The sequence below is a fragment of the Aquarana catesbeiana genome, linkage group LG03 (genome assembly GCF_042186555.1).
Source record: "Aquarana catesbeiana isolate 2022-GZ linkage group LG03, ASM4218655v1, whole genome shotgun sequence".
Taxonomy (NCBI): domain Eukaryota; kingdom Metazoa; phylum Chordata; class Amphibia; order Anura; family Ranidae; genus Aquarana; species Aquarana catesbeiana.
In genome coordinates, this window is record NC_133326.1 from 433,089,777 (window position 1) to 433,112,807 (window position 23,031).

Below are 23,031 nucleotides of genomic sequence, written 5' to 3' on the forward strand. Positions count from 1 at the left end.
TTTTCTCGGCTCTTTCCGGCGCCGCTCACAGTCACGCCCAGTCCCACCATTTGGACCTGTGTTATGTCCATCATAGGGCGGGACTGGGCGGCGGCGTTCGTTCAGCTCCGCCGAGTCCCTCCGAACTCCGCGGCACCATATTTAAAACTACATGCTATGTGTATGTCAGCAGTGACCTGTCCAAGCATGAACACTGGGGGCAAGGCTGCACTGACCACTGGGGGCAAGGCTGCACTGACCACTGGGGGCAAGGCTGCACTGACCACTGGGGGCAAGGCTGCACTGACAACTGGGGGCAAGGCTGCACTGACAACTGGGGGCAAGGCTGCACTGACCACTGGGGGCAAGGCTGCACTGACCACTGGGGGCAAGGCTGCACTGACCACTGGGGGCAAGGCTGCACTGACCACTGGGGGCAAGGCTGCACTGACCACTGGGGGCAAGGCTGCACTGACCACTGGGGGCAAGGCTGCACTGACCACTGGGGGCAAGGCTGCACTGACCACTGGGGGCAAGGCTGCACTGACCACTGGGGCAAGGTTGCACTGACAAGGCTGCACTGGGGCAAAGCTGCACTGACAAGACTGCACTGGGGCAAAGCTGTACTGACAAGGCTGCAATGGACACTGGGGCAAGGCTGCAATGACACTAATAAGGCTGCATTGATGGGCATTTTAATGAAAGTTTTTTTTCCTTAAACTTCCCTCCTAAAAGTTTTTTTCCTTAAAATTCTCTCCTAAACTTGGGGTGCGTGTTATACACCGATAAATACTGTATATTGTTCCGTCTGTTGCGGTTTTCCTGATCTTCAATTTTTTACAGGGCCATCCTGTGTGCAATAGTAAGGCTGCGGGTGGTGGATTGCAGGCCTCTAATGGCGGCTGCATGTCGGTTCAGGCGTTGCTCTGTCTCTTCCACACGCTCCAATACCTGCGACAGATCTGCCCGGACAGCAGAGAGCTCTTTCTTAATAGAGCGTTCCAGACTCAGGAACATGGATGCCAGCTCAGACTTAGTAGGGAGATCACCAACCAGCGCTGCTACCTCTGAGTGTCTGGACGCGCTGCCCTCTCCCTCCGAGCCGACTGATAAGGCTGGAGAGCGGTGTCTGTGTTGAGGGGCCACATGGTAAGCGGCCTAGGACGTCCATGTCCTGTAAGTCCCCAGATTCCGCAGGCCAGGAATCTCTTTATAGAGCCCAATGTGGTACCCCTTTTGGGCAAAGACTTGCTCTCTTCCGCATGATTTATGGGGTGACAGCAGTGGCGAGATGCCTGTAAAATCAGTGTAAGCTGGTGTCAGCGCCGGAGCCCCAGAGAGACACGTCCTCACTGCTGCATATCAAAACCACCCCACCCCCTCCCCCGTAGACAAAATAACTATATTGTATATCAGTGTTTCTCAACTCCAGTCCTCAAGGCACCCCAACTGGTCATGTTTTCAGGATTTTCCTCAGATGAAACGGCTGTGGTAATTACTAAGGCAGTGAAACTGAGCAAATCACCTGTGCAAAATGAGGAAAAGCTTGAAAACATGACCTGTTGGGGTGCCTTGAGGACTGGAGTTGAAAAACACTGCTGTAAATAACTATCGGACAATTGTCTGCGTTTTACAAAATCCAACAGTTTTTCCCATACAGAAGGAATAAGTGTTAAACTACGTAAAATGGTACGCCACTATGGCCCAAAAACTGAAAAATAATCAAAAAATGGAAAAAACACAAAATTAAAGAAAAACTTAAATGGTTATATCGGGGGAGAATGATCTAGGTATCCAGAGAAATAACAATTAGCTTACAAACGAATCAACAGAATATATTATAGTTACCCCTATTAAAAAGGCTGCTGGCTTAAAATGGACGTTACCAGAGTCTCCTAAGATGGTTTCCTTTCCAAAATGGTGTCTCGCTGTCAGGGCTGGGCTCAGCCCTTCCTTCTCTGAGCTGGCCGCACAGCTGTCGGCTAATTGCTAGCTCTCATCTCTCTCCACAGTTAACCAGCTGTTGTGGATCTGCTCGTCAGTCCCGCCTACTTAAACATCTCCAGCTCACTTCATTCCTGCCTTCGCCCTGGTCACGTCACAAAAAAAATCTCCTGCGTTCCTGTTTAAAGACTGGCTTTGCTGACATCCCCTCTGGCTCTTTATCCTGCTTGCTGTTCTTCTACTTGGATCCCTGACTTCTGGCCTGGCTGATTACCCGATCTGGATACTGAACTCTGGCTTGGCTGATTACCCGATCCGGTTACTGGACTCTGGCTATGCTTTGACTACGCTTACTCTATTTACCTTTTTATTTTTATTAAAAACCAAGTGTGATTTTACTGTACTTCTGTCTCGGTCTGATTCATGGTTTCTGACAGTAGGCGAAGGCCATGAATTCAGAAGATAGTCAGTCCACTTGTTAATATTTTTTCCAGATTGGATGAGCAAGATCACCACATGGATCAGTTTGCCATGGCGTTACAAACGCTCCTGAGTCACACGGCTCACCTGGAATCCCCCACTGTGGCTGCTCCAGTACAACCTGAGTTGCAGGCCATCCCTGCTGCTGCCCCAGTCTCTGTGCAGGCATCCGCCTTGAGCATTACCTCTATAAGAAGGTATGTCTGGTTCTGCCCCGCTTCCCCAGCGATTTGGGGACGATCCAGTTCAATGCAGAGGGTTTCTCAACCAAGTTGAGATATACTTTGAGATGCTGCCCCAGGCATTTCCCACGGACAGAAGCAGTAGGGTTCGTGATATCTTTTCTTTCTGAGAGAGCCTTGGCCTGGGCTAACCCACTATGGGAGACGCAAAAACCTGTTGTCTTGAGTTATCCTAAATTTGTGGCCTCCTTTAAAAGGGTATTTGACGTTCCCGCATGCTCCGCTTCTGCTGTCAAGTGCCTCATGTCCATCAGAGTACGAGAACTGTTGCCGATTACACCATTGAGTTCCGTACTCTGGCAGCAGAGGTTGCTTGGAACAATGAGGCTCTCGTGGCTGCTTTTTCTCATGGTCTCTCGGATTCCATCAAGGATGAGATAGCAGTCCGAGATATACCCACTGAGCTGGAGAGCTTGATCTCGTTTGCCATCCTCATTGACTCCAGACTCAGAAAAAGACTTTCTTTTAAGGAGCGCTTGCGGAATCCTCCTGTACGTTTGCCTCCGAGCTTTGCAGTCCCAACCGTGCCTCCCCCACCTCCCATGCCTCCTGGTACCGAGTCGGTCAGTGAAGATGAACCCATGCACTTGGGCTTCACGCGTCTCTCTGCGATTGAGAGAGCCTTTAGGAGGAGGGAGGGATTGTGCCTTTATTGTGGCCAGGCAGGTCACTTTTTTGAAGTCTTGTCCTACCCGTCCTGGGAACACCCGAACCTTGAGGTCCTGCCATGGACAGACCTTAGGTGGTGTTGTGTCGTCCCCCGTTATCCAGATGGATAAGCCCCTGGTTTCGGTCATCCTTTCTTGGGCTAAGTCGTTTATCGAGATACAGGCTCTAATCGACTCTGGGGCTGCAGGCCTGTTCATTGATGCTGGCTTTGTATCAAAGCACTCAATTCCACTGCAGCTGCGTGATACTCCACTTGCCATTGAGGCTCTTGACGGGAGACCTCTACAGCCTGCCCATGTGACTCATGAGACAGTTCTGTTGTCCATGGCCGTAGGGGCTCTTCACCATGAGATAATCCAATTCCAAGTGATTTTTTTCTCCTAAGTTTCCGCTGGTTATTGGTTATCCTTAGTTACAGAGGCACAACCCCTCTTTTGATTGGCTCTGTGCTGAGGTTCTCTCCTGGTCACCACAATGCAGTGAAACATGGTTCCGGAAGGTAGCCAAGGTCCTGTGTACCTCTTCACTCTCCTCCCTGCCAGAGGAGTACCGTGATTTTAGCGATGTCTTTGACAAAGGTCAAGCCGGTAGTTTGCCTCCACACCGGCTTTATGATTGCGCAATTGACCATTAACCTGGTGCCACACCCCCCCGTGGCCAGGTTTACTCTTTGTCGGTCTTGGGGGATAAAGCCATGGAGGAGTATGTTGCAGATGCACTTTCTCGGGGTTTAATCCGCAAATCCTCGTCTCCTGCTGGTTTCTTCTTTGTGAAGAAGAGGAGCAGTGAACTGAGACCTTGTATTGATTGTAGAGGTTTCACGATTAAGAATGCCTACCCGATCCCATTGATTACATAGTTATTTGACCGCCTCAAGGGAGCAACAGTTTTCACTAAGCTTGATCTGAGAGGGGCTTACAATCTTGTGAGGATTAAGGAGGGTGACGAGTGGAAAACTGCGTTTAATACCAGAACAGGCCATGATGAGTATCTCGTAATGCCTTTTGGCCTTTGTAACACCCCGGCAGTTTTCCAGGAATTTATTAACGATGTCCTCCGAGGTTTGTTGCAGTTGTGTGGTGGTTTATCTCGATGATATCCTCATATTTTCCAAGTCCCTGGGGAGCCACCACACAGATGTCTGTCGTGTGCTTCAGAAATTAAGAGAAAACAATCTCTATTGTAAACTGGAGAAGTGTGCATTCCATCGGGAACAGGTTAAATTCCTGGCCTGTCATTTCCACTGCTGGTTTTTCGATGGACCCAGAGAAACTTTTGGCAGTCCTACAGTGGCCTCGACCTGTGAGGTTACGTCCTCTGCAGCGTTTCCTGGGTTTTGACAACTATTATCAATAGTTGATTCGTAACTAATCGTCTCTGGTCAAGCCCCTGACCGATATGACCAGAAAGAACGGTAACCCACAGAGTTGGTCTCCGGAGTCCATTAAGGTCTTTGAAAGTCTCAAGGCTGCCTTTGTTTCTGCTTCTGTGTTGGCACATCCTGATCCTACGTTACCTTTTATCCTTGAGGTTGATGCTTCCGAGACTGGCGTTGGCCCCTTCTGTATCAACGTCCTACCTCTGAGAGTGCTATGCATCCTTTGGCTACTTTTCCAAGAAATTGTCACCTGCCAAGTACAATTACGAGATTGGTAACAGAGAGCTGTTGGCAATCATTTTAGCCCTGAAAGAATAGACATCTCCTCGAAGGTACCACTGTGCTGGTTCTCATTCTTACTGAACTTAAGAATCTCACGTTCTTGTCTGAGGCTACACGCCTCTCTCCCAGAAGGGCACAATGGGCTCTTTTCTTGTCAAGTTTCAATTACATTGTCTCGTTCTTACCTGGTACTAAGAATGTAAGGGTTGACGTCTTGTCATGACAATTTTCCTCCACTTCCAAGTTGGAGTCGTTTCTGATTCCTATGATTCCTCCTGATCGTATTCTAGCTCCGGTTCGCACCAGTCTTCTCCTTTGGGTGACAAAATCCTTGCTGCTCAGGTCGATGCTCCTCCTGAGAAGCCTTGTGACCGCTGCTTTGTCCCAGAGTGTCTCCGTACTGCAGTGCTCCAGACTTACCATTCTCCCAAGGCAGCTGGCCAACCTGGTAAGAATCAACTCGTTTGGGCCAATTCCCAACAATTCTGATGGCCAAGTCTACGTGCTGATGTAACTGCCTTCGTAGCTGCCTGTTCCGTGTGTGCTCAGAGTAAGATTCCACAACACCTTCCAGTGGGCCTCCTACAACCCATACCCAATGGAGAGAGGCCCTTGACCCACCTGTCTATGGATTTCATTGTGGAGTTGCCCAACTCCCAAGGCAACACAGTTATCCTTATGGTGGTTGACCGGTTCTCAAAGATGTATCATTGTATTCCACTTAAGAAGTTGCCCACTTCTAAGGAACTGGCTTCCATTTTTGCTCGGGAGATCTTTTGCTTACATGGGCTATCCAAGGTGATTGTCTCGGACAGGGGTAGTCAGTTTGTGTCCCGGTTCTGGCGAGCCTTTTGTGCACAGCTGGGAATTCAGCTTGCTTCCTCCTCTACGTGTCACCAGCAGTCTAAGGGGCCACAGAACGAGCCAATCAGTCCTTGGAGCAATTCCTACTTTGCTATATTTCTGACCATCACAACAACTGGTCAGACCTATTACCATGGGCAGAGTTTGCTCACAACAGTGCCTTGAATTCTGCTTCCCAATTGTCTTTGTTTATGGCGAATTATGGTTTCCAATCTTCTATGTTGCCTGACTCGTTTGTCCCGCAGAGTATTCCTGCACTAAAGGAGCATCTCCGTGGTCTTCGTTCCACTTGGGCACAAGTCCAGGAGGCTTTGCGTCATGCTAATGATCGGTACAGACTCCATGCTGACCGCAGACGCCTGCCTGCGCCTTCCTACCAGGTTGGGGACAGGGTCTGGCTGTCGTCTCGCAACCTCCGACTTCGTGTTCCCTCACTGAAGTTCGCACCTCGGTGTATTTGGGCCTTTCCGTATCCTTATAAAATTAAGAAAATACCGCGCTTAGAATAAAGCAAAGAGCAGCAACCAAAACCATCTAATATCTAATGGTGCTAGTGTACAGTTATAAATAAAGTTGCGCTAAATTAAATAATCTCTTTAAAAAGACCAAGTGGAGGTGAAACAAACAAAATAAATCAACCAAATACAAATATTTGCAGTAAATAAATTGAATATTGAAATTAAGTGTCCATATGCATCAATAGTGCATTGTGAAATACAAAAATAAAAATATGAAAATAAAGCAAATGTCCATATACACCAATAGTGCAGGAAATAGTGTCCTTTAAAAATGTGTACACAATTGATAAATGTGTGGAGGAATGGGTAAATTTGGGCAATGAGGACCACAACAGGTAGGAATTCCGGGTGACCGCCTTCGCCCTTAATGCCACAGCTGACAAAAAGGGGTCGCAACCTGGAAGTGAAGCTCTAAATATGAGAACCCTTACCAGAGCTGGTGGACCCCCTAAAGAGCAGGGTCATAAAATCAGACAGATTAAGCCCTCTGCAGGGACACGTGGATCCTCCAATGTCTCTGATCCTTCGTTTGCCTCAGATAGTTGGTGGAGAATTCGCCAAAATGCGATAATGCACTCATCAGATGGATGTTCACATTCTGGTAAAAAACACACTTGGGAAGTAATCATCATTTACAAGACATCAGGTGCATATTAATGGTATCTTCCAGTGGGACATCAGACTCAACTCAGGGCACATGCAGGCATAGCCGGACACAAAACCCAACTCCATGCAACATACGGGGACCGTAAGCAGTCAGACACTATAAATTACTCCCACTGAAAGGAGCAAAGGGGGTCAGGGGCAGCAAGTTCAACTTTTCCCACAACTCCTTGGGTTTCTGGACACTTTCCGTATCCTTCGCAGGATTAAACCAGTGGCTTACACGTTGGACCTTCCTCCTAGTATGCGCATCTCAAATGTGTTTCATGTCTCCTTATTGAAACCGTTGGTCTGCAACCGCTTTACCACCTCGGTGTCACAGGTTGAGAACCATGAGGAGTATGAGGTACAATCCATTGTTGACTCCCGTAGGTTCCGTACCTGGTGCATTGGAAGGGGTACGGTCCGGAGGAACGCTCCTGGGTCTCATCCTCGGATGTACATGCTCCTGCCCTCCTCCGTGATTTCCATAGATGTTTTCCCCTCAAGCCCGGTGGTCCTCTGAGGGGGAGGGGTCGTTGAGGAGGGGGTACTGTCAGGGCTGGGCTTAGCCCTTCCTTTTCTGAGCTGGCCGCTCAGCTGTCGGCTAATTGCCAGCTCTCATCTCTCTCCACAGTTAACCAGCTGTTGTGGATCTGCTCGTCAGTCCCGCCTACTTAAAGATCTCCAGCTCACTTCATTCCTGCCTTCGCCCTGGTCGCATCACAAGATCTCCTGCGTTCCTGTTTAAAGACTGGCTTTGCTGACATCCCCTTTGCCTCCTTATCCTGCTTGCTGTTCCTCTACTTGGATCCCTGACTTCTGGCCTGGCTGATTACCTGATCTGGTTACCGAACTCTGGCTTGGCTGACTACCCAATCCAGTTACTGGACTCTGGCTATGCTTTGACTACGCTTACTCTATTTACCTTTTTATTTTTTATTAATAAACAAGTGTGATTTTACTGTACTTCTGTCTCAGTCTGATTCATGGTTTCTGACACTTGCTATGTTGGAGCTGCGATTGGCATCACTGAGGTGTCAGATGATGAGGCGTGATAGTGGGTGTATATCTAAGGGAGTCTCTCTGGGTGGATAGATGTGTCTCCAGGATCCCTCCACTTGCCCTATATTCAGTTCTGAACAATAAGCTCATAACAATTTTACTAAGCCTAGCCCAGAAGGTGGAATCTACTTTTTTCATTATTAATTAGTTTAAACATCGTGTTTAAGCACTGCCATCTTTTACCAGGTGTCATTCTGGGACAAGGAATGTCTGTTCTAAATTACTATTATAAATAATCTGTTATAGGATTGTTTAATATTTCAGTATAACAAGTATGGCCATGTGATATTCCTAATATATCTAAATAATGTTTAGGAGATCTGGTCACTGCTAAAGTATGAGCACACATTTTTAGTGCAACGATACTTCATATGTAATCATATTAATTATGAAGAGGTATATTTCCCATGTACTGTCACTATCAATATCCTTTATACACATAGACGAAAGAAAATAACCATATACAGTGTATCCGGAAAGTATTCACATTGCTTCACTTTTTCCACATTTTGTTATGTTCATCTTATTCCTAAATGGATGAAATTCATTATTTTCCTCAAAATTCTACAAACAATACCCCATAATGATGACATGAAAGATATTTATTTGCAATCTTTGCAAATTTAATAAAAATTAAAAAGCAAAAAAATCACATGTACATAAGTATTTACAGCCATTGCCATGCCACTCAAAATTGAGCTCAGGTGCATCCTGTTTCCACTGATCATCCTTGATATTTCTACAACTTGGAGTCCACCTGTGGTAAATTCAGTTGATTGGACATTATTTGGAAAGGTTCACACACCTGTCAGACGCATGTCAGAGCACAAACCAATCCATGAAGTCCAAGGAATTGTCTGTAGACCTCAGAGACAGGATTGTATCGTGGCACAGATCTGGGGAAAGGTACAGAAACATTTCTGCAGCATTGAAGGTCCAAATGAGCACAGTGGCCTCCATCATCTGTAAATGGAAGAAGTTTGGAACCAATAGGACTCTTCCTAGAGAGGGCCACCAAACTGAGCGATCGGGGGAGAAGAGCCTTAGTCAGGGAGGTGACCAAGAACCTGATTGTCATTCTGACAGCGCTCCAGCGTTCCTCTGTGGAGAGAGGAGAACTTACCAGAAGAATAACCATCTCTGCAGCACTCCACCAATCAGGCCTGTATGGTAGAGTGACCAGATTGAAAGTAAGTGGTAAATGCTGCAGCGCTAACCAATGAACACAAATGAATAGGTGAAAAAAGACTGAATAAAAATGATGAACAAATCAGATGTACAAAATGTCCAGTAAATGTACAAAACTCTATAAATGGGTAACCAAACACCAGAGGGCCCTGACAAAATGTGAAAATATAAACAGTGCAAAAGGTGTATGGGTTATAGGCCAACAAAGGCTAATCTTCTAGTGAGGAGTGATGAAGAACCATACACTGTCTGATATGGAGGACATCAAAGGTGTTGCATCATCAACAATAGAGAAGTGCGTGTGCCCTTACCTGAACTGGTGGTCTCCAATGTCAATGACATGGAGTCATACAGACATGGTGCCACAAATGGCCGAAGTGTGGAGCTCAACAGGAGCCAGGATCTCCAGGGTGGAATTCAGAAAAGAGACGAAAACCTCCAAATGGACCGCCAATCCTTGGTGCATCGAATTGGATCTGGATGGTAGGATCAACAGGACTCCGGAGCCACTCTCAGCAAAGTATTATGTGGAAAAAGAAAATGCTTCCACATGGTGTAGATCAAGAGGTATTTTAATTCTAAAAACCTGCATACAAGTTTAAAAGTGATCACAAAAATAAAAGCTGGGCAATGTGGAGAGCGATAAGCCAAAAAACTACGCGTTTCAACCAATGGGTCTTTGACAGGGGCATATATCTGCTCCCCCCACATTGCTGAAATATATATAAACTACACAGGGATCAAACAATTCAAAAAAGCAAATGTTCAAATCTAAAGATGGCCACTAATTGGATGTAAGGTGATCAGCTGATCGCTGAGTTCCAAACCTCATTCTGGAACCCAATAGAAAAAGGATGCTGCTGTTCACATTCACCACTGAGCCAACCAGAAAGTGACCCGGTGATGTGTATAGAACCACCCAGTGGTCACATGGTAGAACTCCGGGCAATCATTGGATGTAAAAGCCTGCGAAAAAACAGATCCTTCAAAAATGTGACCCATCAAACACTGAGCACATGACCCGGAAGGTGAATCACATGACTGGGACCAACAAAACCTTGAAGCGAGCCAGTAAAGAACAAAATGGTCTCCAGGGAGATCCATCGTGGAGATAACACAAAGATGAATGTGTTAATACTAGTGGACCTAGCTGGATGGTTCCGACACCCGCGACTAGACACCGGCCGTCGGGAAAAAACTGGGATGCAGGGAGGACTTCCGGGTCACGAGGCCAATCCCGGAAGTGGATGGCTCCGCAGGTGGAAGTGGAAGACGCTTGACTGGAAATGTTCCGATCGACCTGATCACATGTCCAAACACAGATCACATGACAGGCCGACCAAGACATGAGCAATAACCTGACAAAGGAATACAAAAGACCCACAGCTTCAATATTGAGCCGTGACGTCAATGAACCACAGATACATGTAGTAAACGAAACAGTCCATTAATGGTATGGTAAAAAATAATGAAAATAAAAATGTAATAAAATAAATAATATATTAACCAGACCTGGACATGTAGGTAATACATAGGTATAAAAATATAACAAATATTAAAAATGTTCATAAAAGAGAAGTAAACAGATATGGAAGGACAAATTGAACTTAGGATTGATTGATAAATGAGTTGATATCCCACTCCACGTTCAAGCCGAAAAGTGAGTAGGATCAGAGCTCATATATCCAGTATGTCTTGAGGCGGGAGACCCCGCGTAAACGGGACTACCCCCTCCAATGGGGACAAACTTATCAATGATCTGAAGCAGAGTCCCCTTAGGGTCCTTGTTATGGAACTGCAATTAGTAGCGGGGTACGCTATGTTTACTCTAACCACTTTTTATACCTGCCACGTGTTCATTCACACATGTAGAAAATGTCCTGATAGTACGGCCCACATACTGCTTTTTGCAGGGGCAGGTAATGGAGGTTAGACAGGCTTCATAGCTAAGAATGATACCTCAGTTATTACAGTTAAGTACAACCGTGAAAGCGTCCAGAGATTCCCAGTCACCCCTCCATAGGAGGAGGATGTCATCAATATACCTAGCCCAGAGAACCAATTCGGGTCTCTGGGAGGCATATACAACATCCTCCTCCCACTGGGTCATGAAAAGGTTCGCCAAACTTGGGGCGAACTTCGCCCCCATAGCCACCCCCTTTTTCTGTAAATAAAATTGGTTTTGGAACCAAAAATAATTATGCCTTGTGGCAAACATAAGAAGCTGCATAATGAAATTGCGCTGGACCAAAGGAAGAGTGGTCTGTTTGGACAGATAGTTTTCTACTGCGGAGAAGCCCAAAGCATGGGGTATGCACGTATAGAGTGCTGCGACATCCGCTGTTACCAAAATCATCCCCTCTTCAAAAACAACAGACTCAAGGAGTTTAATGGTATCGCTGGTGTCCTTGAGATAGGAGTGGATGGAACGAACAATAGGTTGAAGATAAAAGTCCACATACTTCCCAATACGGGAAGTGACCGAGTCAATCCCGCTGACTATGGGTCGGCCAGGGGGATTAACAGGGTTCTTTTGGACCTTGGGGAGATAATAGATGGTGGGAATGCGAGGGACAAGAGGAACAAGGAAACTTCTTTCCTTCTTGTCTAAAATCCCTAATGCAAAACCCTCATCAATCAGTTGGACCAAGGCTTTTTTATAATTGGCCATTAGATCTAATGGAATGGGACTATATGTACTAGAATCATCGAGAATTCTAGTCATCTCCCTCACGTAGTCCGTCTTGTCCAATATGACAATCCCCCCACCCTTGTCAGCGAGGTGGATAATTAGATTTTTCCGTTCACATATCTGTTTGTTTTAGTCCAGCTCTGATATTTGGATCAACGGGGCTTTCTTATTTTGGTTGGGGACTTTTTCTAAGTCCTGTAAAACAAGACTACGAAACACCTGAATGGATGGTGCTATGGTGCCAGGGGGATTAAATAATGAAGGTTTGGCTAACCCTGAATGGACACATCAATGGGCTGTAGGGATTACCTCCGTGGGGGTAGAATTAACTACCCCAGGGGTGATTCCGGGGGGCTGGGAAAGAAAAAACCTCTGACTATTTAATTTGCGTGTAAACTTTTGGACGTCCTATGAAAGTGGTAAATTTATTAAGGGATTTGGGAGGGACATGTTTCAACCCTTTGTCCAAAATCGATTTCTCGCCGTTTGTCAAGAGAATGGAACTGAAGTTGAAAATGCCGGCACCTTTCAAGTTTTTTCTTTTTGCCTTAAATCCTCCTCCCCCCTCTAGTCCCTCTTTTCTTGATTCCCTGGGTATTCTGGCATGGGTCTTGGAAAACCCGAATATTGCATGGAACTGGGATAATTATGGTTGTAATTATAGGGAGATCTATGGAGTAGATCATCCTCTCTATGGAGTAGATCATCCTCTCTATCATGATGGGAATAAGTATCTTCATAGGTATCCTGTGGGGTGTTGTCCCGGAGTAGTAAAAACAGATTCTGTGTGCGAATCAGAGTTCCATAATTATAATCATGGTTCTGATGTCTCTGGCCATAATTGTCATGATGACTCTGCCAGTTATGAGGAGAACCTCTGACATCCTCCCGATAATAGGAGTCAGGAGGGGGTCCACGGTATTGTCCCCTACCTCCACCCCTGGACCCCCTACCCCTGGTGTAGGGTGCCTGGGGGGGTCCCTGAAATGGAGGGATAAGGGGGGCGTTCCTCGGGCCTAGATATTTTGGGGGCCCGCCCTTAGATTCCTGAGCATAACCACGGTTGTAATTTAGACCTAGACTCGACCCTCTGAGGTGGTTCATATGTGAGCTTTCTTTCAGGGGTAGAGACTGTGGAGTTGGATACCTCCATGGGAGGAGTATCTTCCTCCAAAGAAATGGGTATGGTAACTTTTTTGCCAGTTGAAGACAGAGTTGGTCTTGTAATCAGTAAGATCCCTATTGTATTTTTTTGTTTTTTTATTGCTTTTATCTTTTTCTTCTTTCTCCAAATTATTTTTCAAATTGGTAGAAAGTATAATGCATTCTGCTGAGGTCTTGTGTGAAACCAATCTGTCTCTAAGATCTTTAATTTCTTTGTCGATCTGAGACAGTTTGGTTTGTTTTTTGTCAATTAAAAATTGTAAAAGTTGGATCCCTACTTTATTAAAATATTTGAACGATTACTTTAAGTCTAGGTCGTCTTGTTGTGGGTAGACGTCCCAACGGAGGCCTCTGGGCACCATCTACTCCTTGACATAATTCTCAAGGAAAGCTGTATCCCATTGGAGATGTAGTTCGCTAATCATCAGATTCTTCAATCAGAGAAACAGTCCACCAATTTCAGTGTCAGAATTGGTGGTAACAAAAACACCTACAGTGTTGAAGGACCTATTTGTGCTATACTCAAAAACATCCATGTGAGGAAATGTAAAAGGAAAAAGCAGCAATAAAAAATAGTCAAAAATGGTAGTGAAGTGAGGATATTTCTGCGCTAAACCAAAATAGTGTCAAGCAGCTGCATGAGAATGTGACAAACATAGAATCCAAGTGGTAAATGCTGCAGCGCTAACCAATGAACACAAATGAATAGGTGAAAAAAGACTGAATAAAAATGAAGAACAAATCGGATGTACAAAATGTCCAGTAAATGTACAAAACTCTATAAATGGGTAACCAAACACCAGAGGGCCCTGAAAAAATGTGAAAATATAAACAGTGCAAAAAGGTGTATCGGTTATAGTCCAACAAAGGCTAATCTTCTAGTGAGGAGTGATGAAGAACCATACACTGTCTGATATGGAGGACATCAAAGGTGTTGCATCATCAACAATAGAGAAGTACGTGTGCCCTTACCTGAACTGGTGGACTCCAATGTCAACAACATGGAGTCATACAGACATGGTGCCACAAATGGCCGAAGTGTGGAGCTCAACAGTATCCAGGACCTCCAGGGTGGAATTCAGAGAAGAGACGAAAACCTCCAAATGGACCTCCAATCCTTGGTGCATCGAATTGGATCTGGATGGTAGGATCAACAGGACTCCGGAGCCTCTCAGCAAAGTATTATGTGGAAAAAGAAAATGCTTCCACATGGTGCAGATCAAAAGAGGTAGATCAAAAGAGATTTCTAAAAAACCAGCGTACAAGTTTAAAAGTGATCACAAAAATAAAAGCTGGGCAATGTGGAGAGCGATAAGCCAAAAAACCCTACGTGTTTCGACCAATGGGTCTTCGACAGGGGCATATATCTGCTCCCCCCACATCTTCTCTGAATTCCACCCTGGAGGTCCTGGATCCTGTTGAGCTCCACACTTCGGCCATTTGTGGCACCATGTCTGTATGACTCCATGTCGTTGACATTGGATTCTACCAGTTCTGGTAAGGACACACGCACTTCTCTATTGATGATGCAACACCTTTGATGTCCTCCATATCAGACAGTGTATGGCTCTTCATCACTCCTCACTAGAAGATTAGCCTTTGTTGGACTATAACCTATACACCTTTTTGCACTGTTTTGTACATTTATTGGACATTTTGTACATCTGATTTGTTCATCATTTTTATTCACTCTTTTTTCCCCTATTCATTTGTGTTCATTGGTTAGCGCTGCAGCATTTACCACGTAGATTATATTTGTTTGTCACATTCTCATGCAGCTGCTTGACACTTTAACTATTTTGGTTTAGCGCAGTAATATCCTCACTTCATGACCAGATTGAAGCCACTCCTCAGAAAAAGGCACATGACAGCCTGCCTGGAGTTTGCCAAAAGGCACCTGAAGGACTCCCTGATCATGAGAAATAAAATTCTCTGGTCTGATGAAACAAAGATGGAACTCTTTGGCCTGAATGGCAAGCGTCATGTCTGGAGGAAACCGGGCAGCGCTCATCACCTGGCCAATACCATCACTACAGTGAAGCATGGTGATGGCAGCATTATGCTATGGGGATGTTTTTCAGTGACAGGAACTGGGAGACTAGTCAGGATGGAGGTAAAGGTGAATGCAGCAATACAGAGAGACATCCTTGATGAAAACCTGCTTCAGAGCGCTCTGGAGCTCAGACTGGGGCGAAGACAGTAATCCTAAGCACACAGCCAAGATAACAAAGGTGTGGCCACAGGACAACTCTGTGAATGTCCTTTGAGTGCCCCAGCCAGAGCCCAGACTTGAACCCGATTGAACATCTCTGGAGAGATCTGAAAATGGCTGTGCACTAACGCTCCCGATCCAACCTGATGAAGCTTGAGAGGTCCTGCAAAGAAGAATGGGAGAAACTGCCCACAAATAGGTGTGCCAAGCTTGTAGCATCATAATCAAAAAGTCTTGAGGCTGTAATTGGTGCAAAAGGTGCTTTAACAAACTAATGAGTAAAGGTAGTGAATACTTATGTACATGTGATTTTTTTTTTTTTTTTTTTTTTAAAGTTTGCAAAGATTTCAAACAAACTTCTTTCACATTGACATTATATGGGGTATTGTTTGTAGAATTTTGAGGAAAATAATTATACCCTTATCAGTTTAGATCCAATACACCATTGTTTAAAGAGGAGATTTAGTCTGTGGTCAAATAGGGGAACAGTTTGGCATGTATAGATGTATTTGTGAGGATAGTGAGGGGGTCTTGCATTAAGATAAATGGTGAGGATGGATTGTACTCTGATACTTTGTTTTAGTTGTCAGAGTAGTATTCCATATGCATTGGAGATGATAATATGAGAGTACGGGTTCATATGCATATCTTTTTTATATATTTTTATTTTTTTTTGTCATATTGGGTTTAACCACTTGCTTACTGGGCAAACCCCCCTCCTGCCCAGACCAATTTTCAGCTTTCAGCGCTGACGCACTTTGAATGACAATTGCGCGGTCATACAACACTGTACCCAAATGAAATTTTTATCATTTTTTTTCCCACAAATAGAGCTTTCTTTTGGTGGCATTTAATCACAGCTGGTATTTTTATTTTTTGCTAAACAAACAAAAAACATGGAAAATTTTGAAAAAAAATCATGTTTAATAGTTTGTTATAAAATTTTGCAAACAGGTAATTTTTCTCCTTCATTCATATGCGCTGTTGAGGTGGCACTGGTGGGCACTGATAGGCTGCACTGGTGGGCACTGATAGGCTGCACTGGTGGGCACTGATAGGCGGCACTGGTGGGCACTGATAGTTTGCACTGATGGACACTAATAGGTGGCACTGATGTGCAGCACTGTTGAGGCACTGATTGTGGGCACTAATAGGTGGCACTATGGGCAATGATGGGTGGTGCTGGTGGGCACTGGTAGTCAGCACTGTTGCCTATTGCTAGGTGGGACTGGCAGGGAGCACAGGTGGGCACTGAGGATCTGGCTGTAGCTCGCCGTGATCGGGACCGATGTCCCTCTCACAGCCACCGGTAATCGGCTTTTTTTTTTTCTCCTCACGCTATCAGTGCGAGGAGAAAAAATAGCCAATTACCGGCTCTGTTGACATCACATGATTAGCTGTCATTGGCTGACAGCTGATCATGTGGTAAGGGATCAGGATCAACCCCTTACTCCGAACTGTGATCCAGCGAGTCTCATAGACTCACAGAGCGCGCCGCGCGCAAGCCGCTCGGGTGCGGGAGGACGTCAATAGACGTACTACCGGCAAAGCAGGTCCACGCTGTAGCAGTCATTCGGCTATAGCGCGGATCTGAAGTAGTTAAATAAAGGTTTTAATATAACTTTTTTTATATAATATATTGTTATGATTATGCATACTTATTTACATTTCTGACAGTGGCTCACTATGTAAATTATATATGTACTTTATGATGTTCAAATGTCCGTTAGAAAATCCCCTGATGAAGACACGTGATAAGCCCTGTGTCGAATACGCGTAGGGGTGGGGCTAGGACGGTGGAGGAGTCAGATGAGATGCTGATCTCTGAACACGGCTGCTAGAGACACAGAACCTTTGCCTCCTGGATTGGGAGATTTGTTTTTGTTCACGCTATATATAGAGTGGTGCGCTGGTAGCACTTACAGCTTGTGAGTACATTGACATGTTTCATACAATAAATTTGAAGTTAAAAAGTTATCACACTATTTAGCCTATTTTTTTTATATATATGATCCGGAGACAACCATATGGAAGCACCTGAGGATACACAGAGTCCATTAACCTTGAGCCCAATGATGGTTCTACTGTGTGTCTGACCAAACTTAACTGTGCGGTCACATCCCCTTAGGTGATAGCAAACGCACAGGGTGAAAAGTCACCAAGAGTACAATTTTGAAGCACTATCACAATTTACTGAGGAATTTTCTTTGGAAGCACTATATATATAGATTGATCGATCATTTAACAATTGAATATATTTTTTATTATATTTTTTGTGTAAAATTTGTTCACATTGATTTATTGCACTGGGAAATTTATAGCACATTTTAAACATTCTATTTTTTATATATTCTTTTGTATTTGCACTATATGAATTGGTATTGTTATATTCATTGTGCTATATTGAAGCAGATTAATGTAGTGGGATACAACTATTTATTTATTATTGCACTTGAACCTTGTTTGAATATTTAGTTTGCAGTATTATGTAGAGATATTTACACAGCGCGGCACAATATTTATAGATAATTGCTTGATTTAAACTCAACATATGGGAGTGAGACTGGTGTCAGCAGCTGAAAGGCATTATTACATTTCCTTGCATCAACAGGATGCTTCTTTCAAGGCTTTCAGCCTAATATATTATTATTATATTATTATATGTGTATATATATATATATATATATATATATATATATATATATATATATATATATATATATATATATATATATATATATATAAATATATATATATATATATAATATATATATATTATATATTTTTTTTCCTTTTTATACTTAAACTACTTATACATACAGTATCTCACAAAAGTGAATACACCCCTCACATTTTTGTAAATATTTTATTATATATCTTTTCATGTGACAACACTGAAGAAATGACACTTTGCTGCAATGTAAAGTAGTGAGTGTACAGCTTGTATAAAAGTGTAAATTTTCTGTCCCCTCAAAATAACTTAACACACAGCCATTAATGTTGAAACTGCTGGCAACAAAAGTGAGTACACCCCTAAGTGAAAATGTCCATATTGGGCCCAAAGTGTCAATATTTTGTGTGGCCACCATTCTTTTCCAGCACTGCTTTAACCCTCTTGGACATGGAGTTCACCAGAGCTTCACAGGTTGCCACTGGGGTCCTCTTCCACTCCTTCATGATGACATCACTGAGCTGGTGGATGTTAGAGACCTTGCACTCCTCCGCCTTCCATTTGAGGATGCCCTACAGATGTTCAATAGGGTTTAGGTCTGGAGACATGCTTGGCCAGTCCATCACCTTTACCCTTAGCTTCTTTAGCAAGGCAGTGGTCATCTTGGAGGTATGTTTGCGGTCGTTATCATGTTGTAATACTGCCCTGCGGCCCAGTCTCTGAAGGTAGACTGCTGTAATAGATCACAGTACATGTTGGCATGCATGGTTCCCTAAATGAACTGTAGCTCCTCAGTACTGGCAGCACTCATGCAGCCCCAGACACATATGTCTTTGTCTCCCCTGGTTGCCTCCACAAACGCTTGACACCATCTGAGCCAAATAAGTTTATCTTGGTCTCATCAGACCACAGGACATGGTTCCAGTAATCCATGTCCTTAGTTTGCTTGTCTTCAGCAAACTGTTTGCGGGCTTTCTTTTGCATCATCTTTAGAAGAGGCTTCCTTCTGGGACGACAGCCATGCAGACCAATTTGATGCAGTGTGCAGCATATGGTCTGTGCACTGACAGGCTTACCCCCACCCCTTCAACTTCTGCAGCAATGCTGGCACCACATCTATTTCCCAAAGACAACCTCTGGATATGACGCTGAGCACTTGCACTCAACTTCTTTGGTCGACCATGCCGAGGCCTGTTCTGAGTGGAACCTGGCCTGTTAAACCGCTGTATGGTCTTGGTCACCATGCTGCAGCTCAGTTTCAGGGTCTTGGCTATCTTTTTTTTAGCCTAGGCCATCTTTACGTAGAGCAACAATTCTTTTTTTCAGATCCTCAGAGTTCTTTGCCATGAGGTGCCATGTTGAACTTCCAGTGACCAGAGAGAGCGATTAACACCAAATTTAACACAACTGCTGCCCATTCACACCCGAGACCTTGTAACACTAATCGGTCACATGACATCGGGGAGGGAAAATAGCTAATTGGGCCCAATTATGGGTGTACTCGCTTTTTTTGCCAGTGGTTTAGACATTAATGGCTGTGTGAGTTATTTTGAGGGGACAGCAAATTTACACTTTTATACAAGCTGTACACTCACTACTTTACATTGTAGCAAAGTGTAATTTCTTTAGTGTTGTTACATGAAAAGATATATAATAAAATATTTACAAAAATGTGAGGGGTGTATTCACTTTTGTGAGATACTGTATATGATAATACTAATAAGGTTAATAGATCAACATTCTGAGTATATAAAATGGTATTATCACTACACCAGCAGATAAAGACCCATTTTAGGTGATATATTTTAGGTTATAGTCATACTATCATATACACTTATGTATAAGGAAACAGTGAGGTTCCTATTGTTATACTTTCATCAACACTTGAATAAACTGCTCTTTTGTCCATAGTTCCTTTTTAGCATATTATGAACTTGAGGTTGCACCCATATAAACATACCAATATTCCTAATTGGATATACAGTGTAAAGTGTACACATATTTAAATGATGTCTTGACTGGTGAAGTAATATAGATAATTGTGCAGTTTTAAACTGGCCAGAGAGGTTGACCCCTTCTTCACCTGTGCAAAGATGCATATTGTAAGTCCTTCAGTCTTGTAAACCTGGACAAGGCATTTTTCCAAAAGCTCAATCCTAATACACAGCCCTAGGTGACAAAAACAATTAAGTTGACATACGTAGTAGGATGTAGGACCCCCTATTGAAATGAATAGAATTATGATCAGTTGGGTATTAAAATATATATCAAATGAGAAAAGGATGCTGAATAATGAAATCATTAAAAAAGGATGGTAATCTAAATTATAATCAGTAAATATATAGCATCATAATATGTTGGATGTACTCCTGTGTTCTGTGTGCAAGTCAATTTCAACTTGCATACATATTCCAGTTTACTATAATATATAGTTGTTGTGTTGTCTCTCGGTTAGTTTATTGTCCCTTGTTGAGTCTCTCTTATAGGCTGAATGGGAAATGGTTTGTAATGTTTTATGTAATGTAGGTAATGTCCTACCTACTGTATATGTCCAAATTGCACTTTGATCCTAGAAACAGAATATGCTAACTATAAATAAGATGCCTGTTTTTAAATCTATACTGCTTATGCCATTTTATGCTCCATAACCCCACCAATTGTATTTGATGTGGGTAGAGTAAGGTAATATTTGATCCTTTGGTCTCTATAACCAGAATCTGGTGCCCCTGTGTACAGTAGCTATTAGCTTCTAACTTCAGCTTGTTCATTTTAAAGTGACACTAAAAACACACTGCTTAATTTACAATGTCCCTTCTATTTCTGTATGTGGATGATGGCACTGTAATTATTTTATTCTAAGTACCTTTTTCCTAATTGATATACAGCTGTCACATGACCCAGGTCCTTCCGAACCTGCAGGGAAACATAAGCAGGAGGAGCCTCTAGTCTTCAACTGCTGTAAAAAACAATAAAAAAACAGCCTTTGGAATACATAGCAAAAATAAATAAACTGTTTTAAATTGGCATACAAATATATATTTGAAAGAAAATCTTTATTTAGTGGAAATAACATGGTGTGGGCAGATTTCTGGCAGTCACAGATTGTGTCATGCCCCTCCAGCCTGTGTCTTGGAATATGAGGGAGGTGAAGCCACCATTAATCTACATGTAATATCCTGCCCCCATTGTGTTTAGCTGGTTAGTGGACATGTAGGAGGAGGGAGGGAGTGGCCTGTCATTTACCACAGTGTATATACCCACATGTGTGACTCTGTAGTCATATGGGCTCCTCAGATGTGATCGGGAGGAAATGTTCAGCATAGAAACTCACTGGAACCAAGCATGTGCAGAGATTTCACCACAGCAGCAAAATCCCTAGCTGAATTGAGGACATGAGCAGCAGGATCAACCAGGTTTTTTGCAGCATACAGAAAACAAATCTTATAATGACTGAGTATGAACAGTATGTACAGCATTTATTGATCGTTTTTTATGATGTGGGCTTAGTGACACATTTAAGTGTTGCCCCCCCCCCCCCCACACACACACACACACACACACACACACACACACACACACTGGTTGTTAGGACGCCGGAGGGTCCAGGCTCCTTAACAACCAGCATGCAGTCTCCTTCCCCCTACCCAAAATGCACTAGTGTCAAAACACAACCAAGTCATATTAAATTCTTGCCCTGGAAAATGGTTTAGATCACAGCCACACTAGTGTGAACCTAGCCTGAGGAAATGTATGAATACACTTTGAAGACTACCCTTTGAATTCTAGTAAAAACATAAGTTTAGCCTTTTGACACCTATTAAATATTTACCAGATGATTGTTATTTTTTCTTCTAGTCCAGTAAGGTTCCTGTGGTCCAGCCATCGCATGGGGTCCATCCACTCACACCTTTCATTCCATTCAACAACGAGCCATTCAGTCACAGCTCCCACTTGCCACATCTTCCTGCCGACCTCAACCAAAAACAAGGTAACCTGCCCTACATTTGTTTTATTTTTTGTTTAATAAGTTTTTATTAAGGAACAAAATACACAATAAGTAATTGTAAACAACACAGTAAGTAGGTCTCGTGACATTCTATCAATCAGTGGTCTGCGTAATATAGATATGTACTTTTAGGTTGCTCCAGTATTAGTAATTCTGCAACTTTTAATTATCTCCCGGAATCGCAGGATTCCGTCGTCTAGTTATGTAAAGTAACATTTTCGAGAAGATCGCATTAGGCGGAAGTTACCATAAGTACATCCAAGATAGCCCTGATTAGCACATATAACTTACACAGAGTAAAATGAGACCAGGAGTAAGAAAAGTGGGAAATCTAGAAAAAGAAAAGATGAGGAAGGAGATGGTGTGTGGGGGGGGGGGGGGGGGGGTTGATCGTCTGCCTCATTCAAATCCCTGTACATAACAGGATAGCAAACAATATATTACTTTGATTGAGACATGATTTCCGCATAGGCAGATGTGTATTTGAAAGAAAACCAGCAGGACCATATCTTCTTTGACAGATCCGCTTTATTTCTTAGGGAGTGTGTGAGATCCTCCATGTAATATATGTGATCAACCTGCAGAAGCCATTGACGTAATGTGGGTATGATTGATTGTTTCCAATGGCGTGGAATAAGGGCTTTAGCCGCATTGAGCAAATGTGGCGTTATAGATTTTTTGTACGATCCTGCTGGTTGGCTTGTACAGTGCAGTATGGATCATTAGGAGTTTCAAAACCTTGGATCTCTTTAACCCAGTATAGGATAGTTAGCCAGTAAGGGTGGATAAGAGGACAATACCACCAAACATGAGCATGTGTCGCTCGTTCTCCGCATCCGCGCCAACATAGTGGTAATGTTAGTGGAAGAAACTTGTGGAGCACCACTGGGGTATATTGCCACCTTGTCAGCAATTTGTGATTGACCTCTGCCGTTTTGGAAGACATCGGGGACGTGTTCGATGGATAAAGGATTGTGGACCGCTGCGTCTCCGAGAGACCTTTATGGAGATCTTTCTCCCAGTTGCTGATGAAAT

General features: G+C 43.6%; 1 protein-coding gene across 3 annotated transcripts in view; it reads left to right on the plus strand.

Moving 5' to 3' along the window:
• The window catches only part of LOC141132419 (transcription factor 7-like 2), a 1,287,046-nt gene that overhangs the window by 309,925 nt on the left and 954,090 nt on the right, over positions 1-23,031 (plus strand). For all 3 annotated transcript variants that reach the window (XM_073620780.1, XM_073620781.1, XM_073620782.1), the window contains exon 4: positions 21,846-21,978. In XM_073620780.1, coding sequence (XP_073476881.1) covers positions 21,846-21,978 — 133 coding nt within the window. The remainder of the gene's footprint in view (positions 1-21,845; positions 21,979-23,031) is intronic.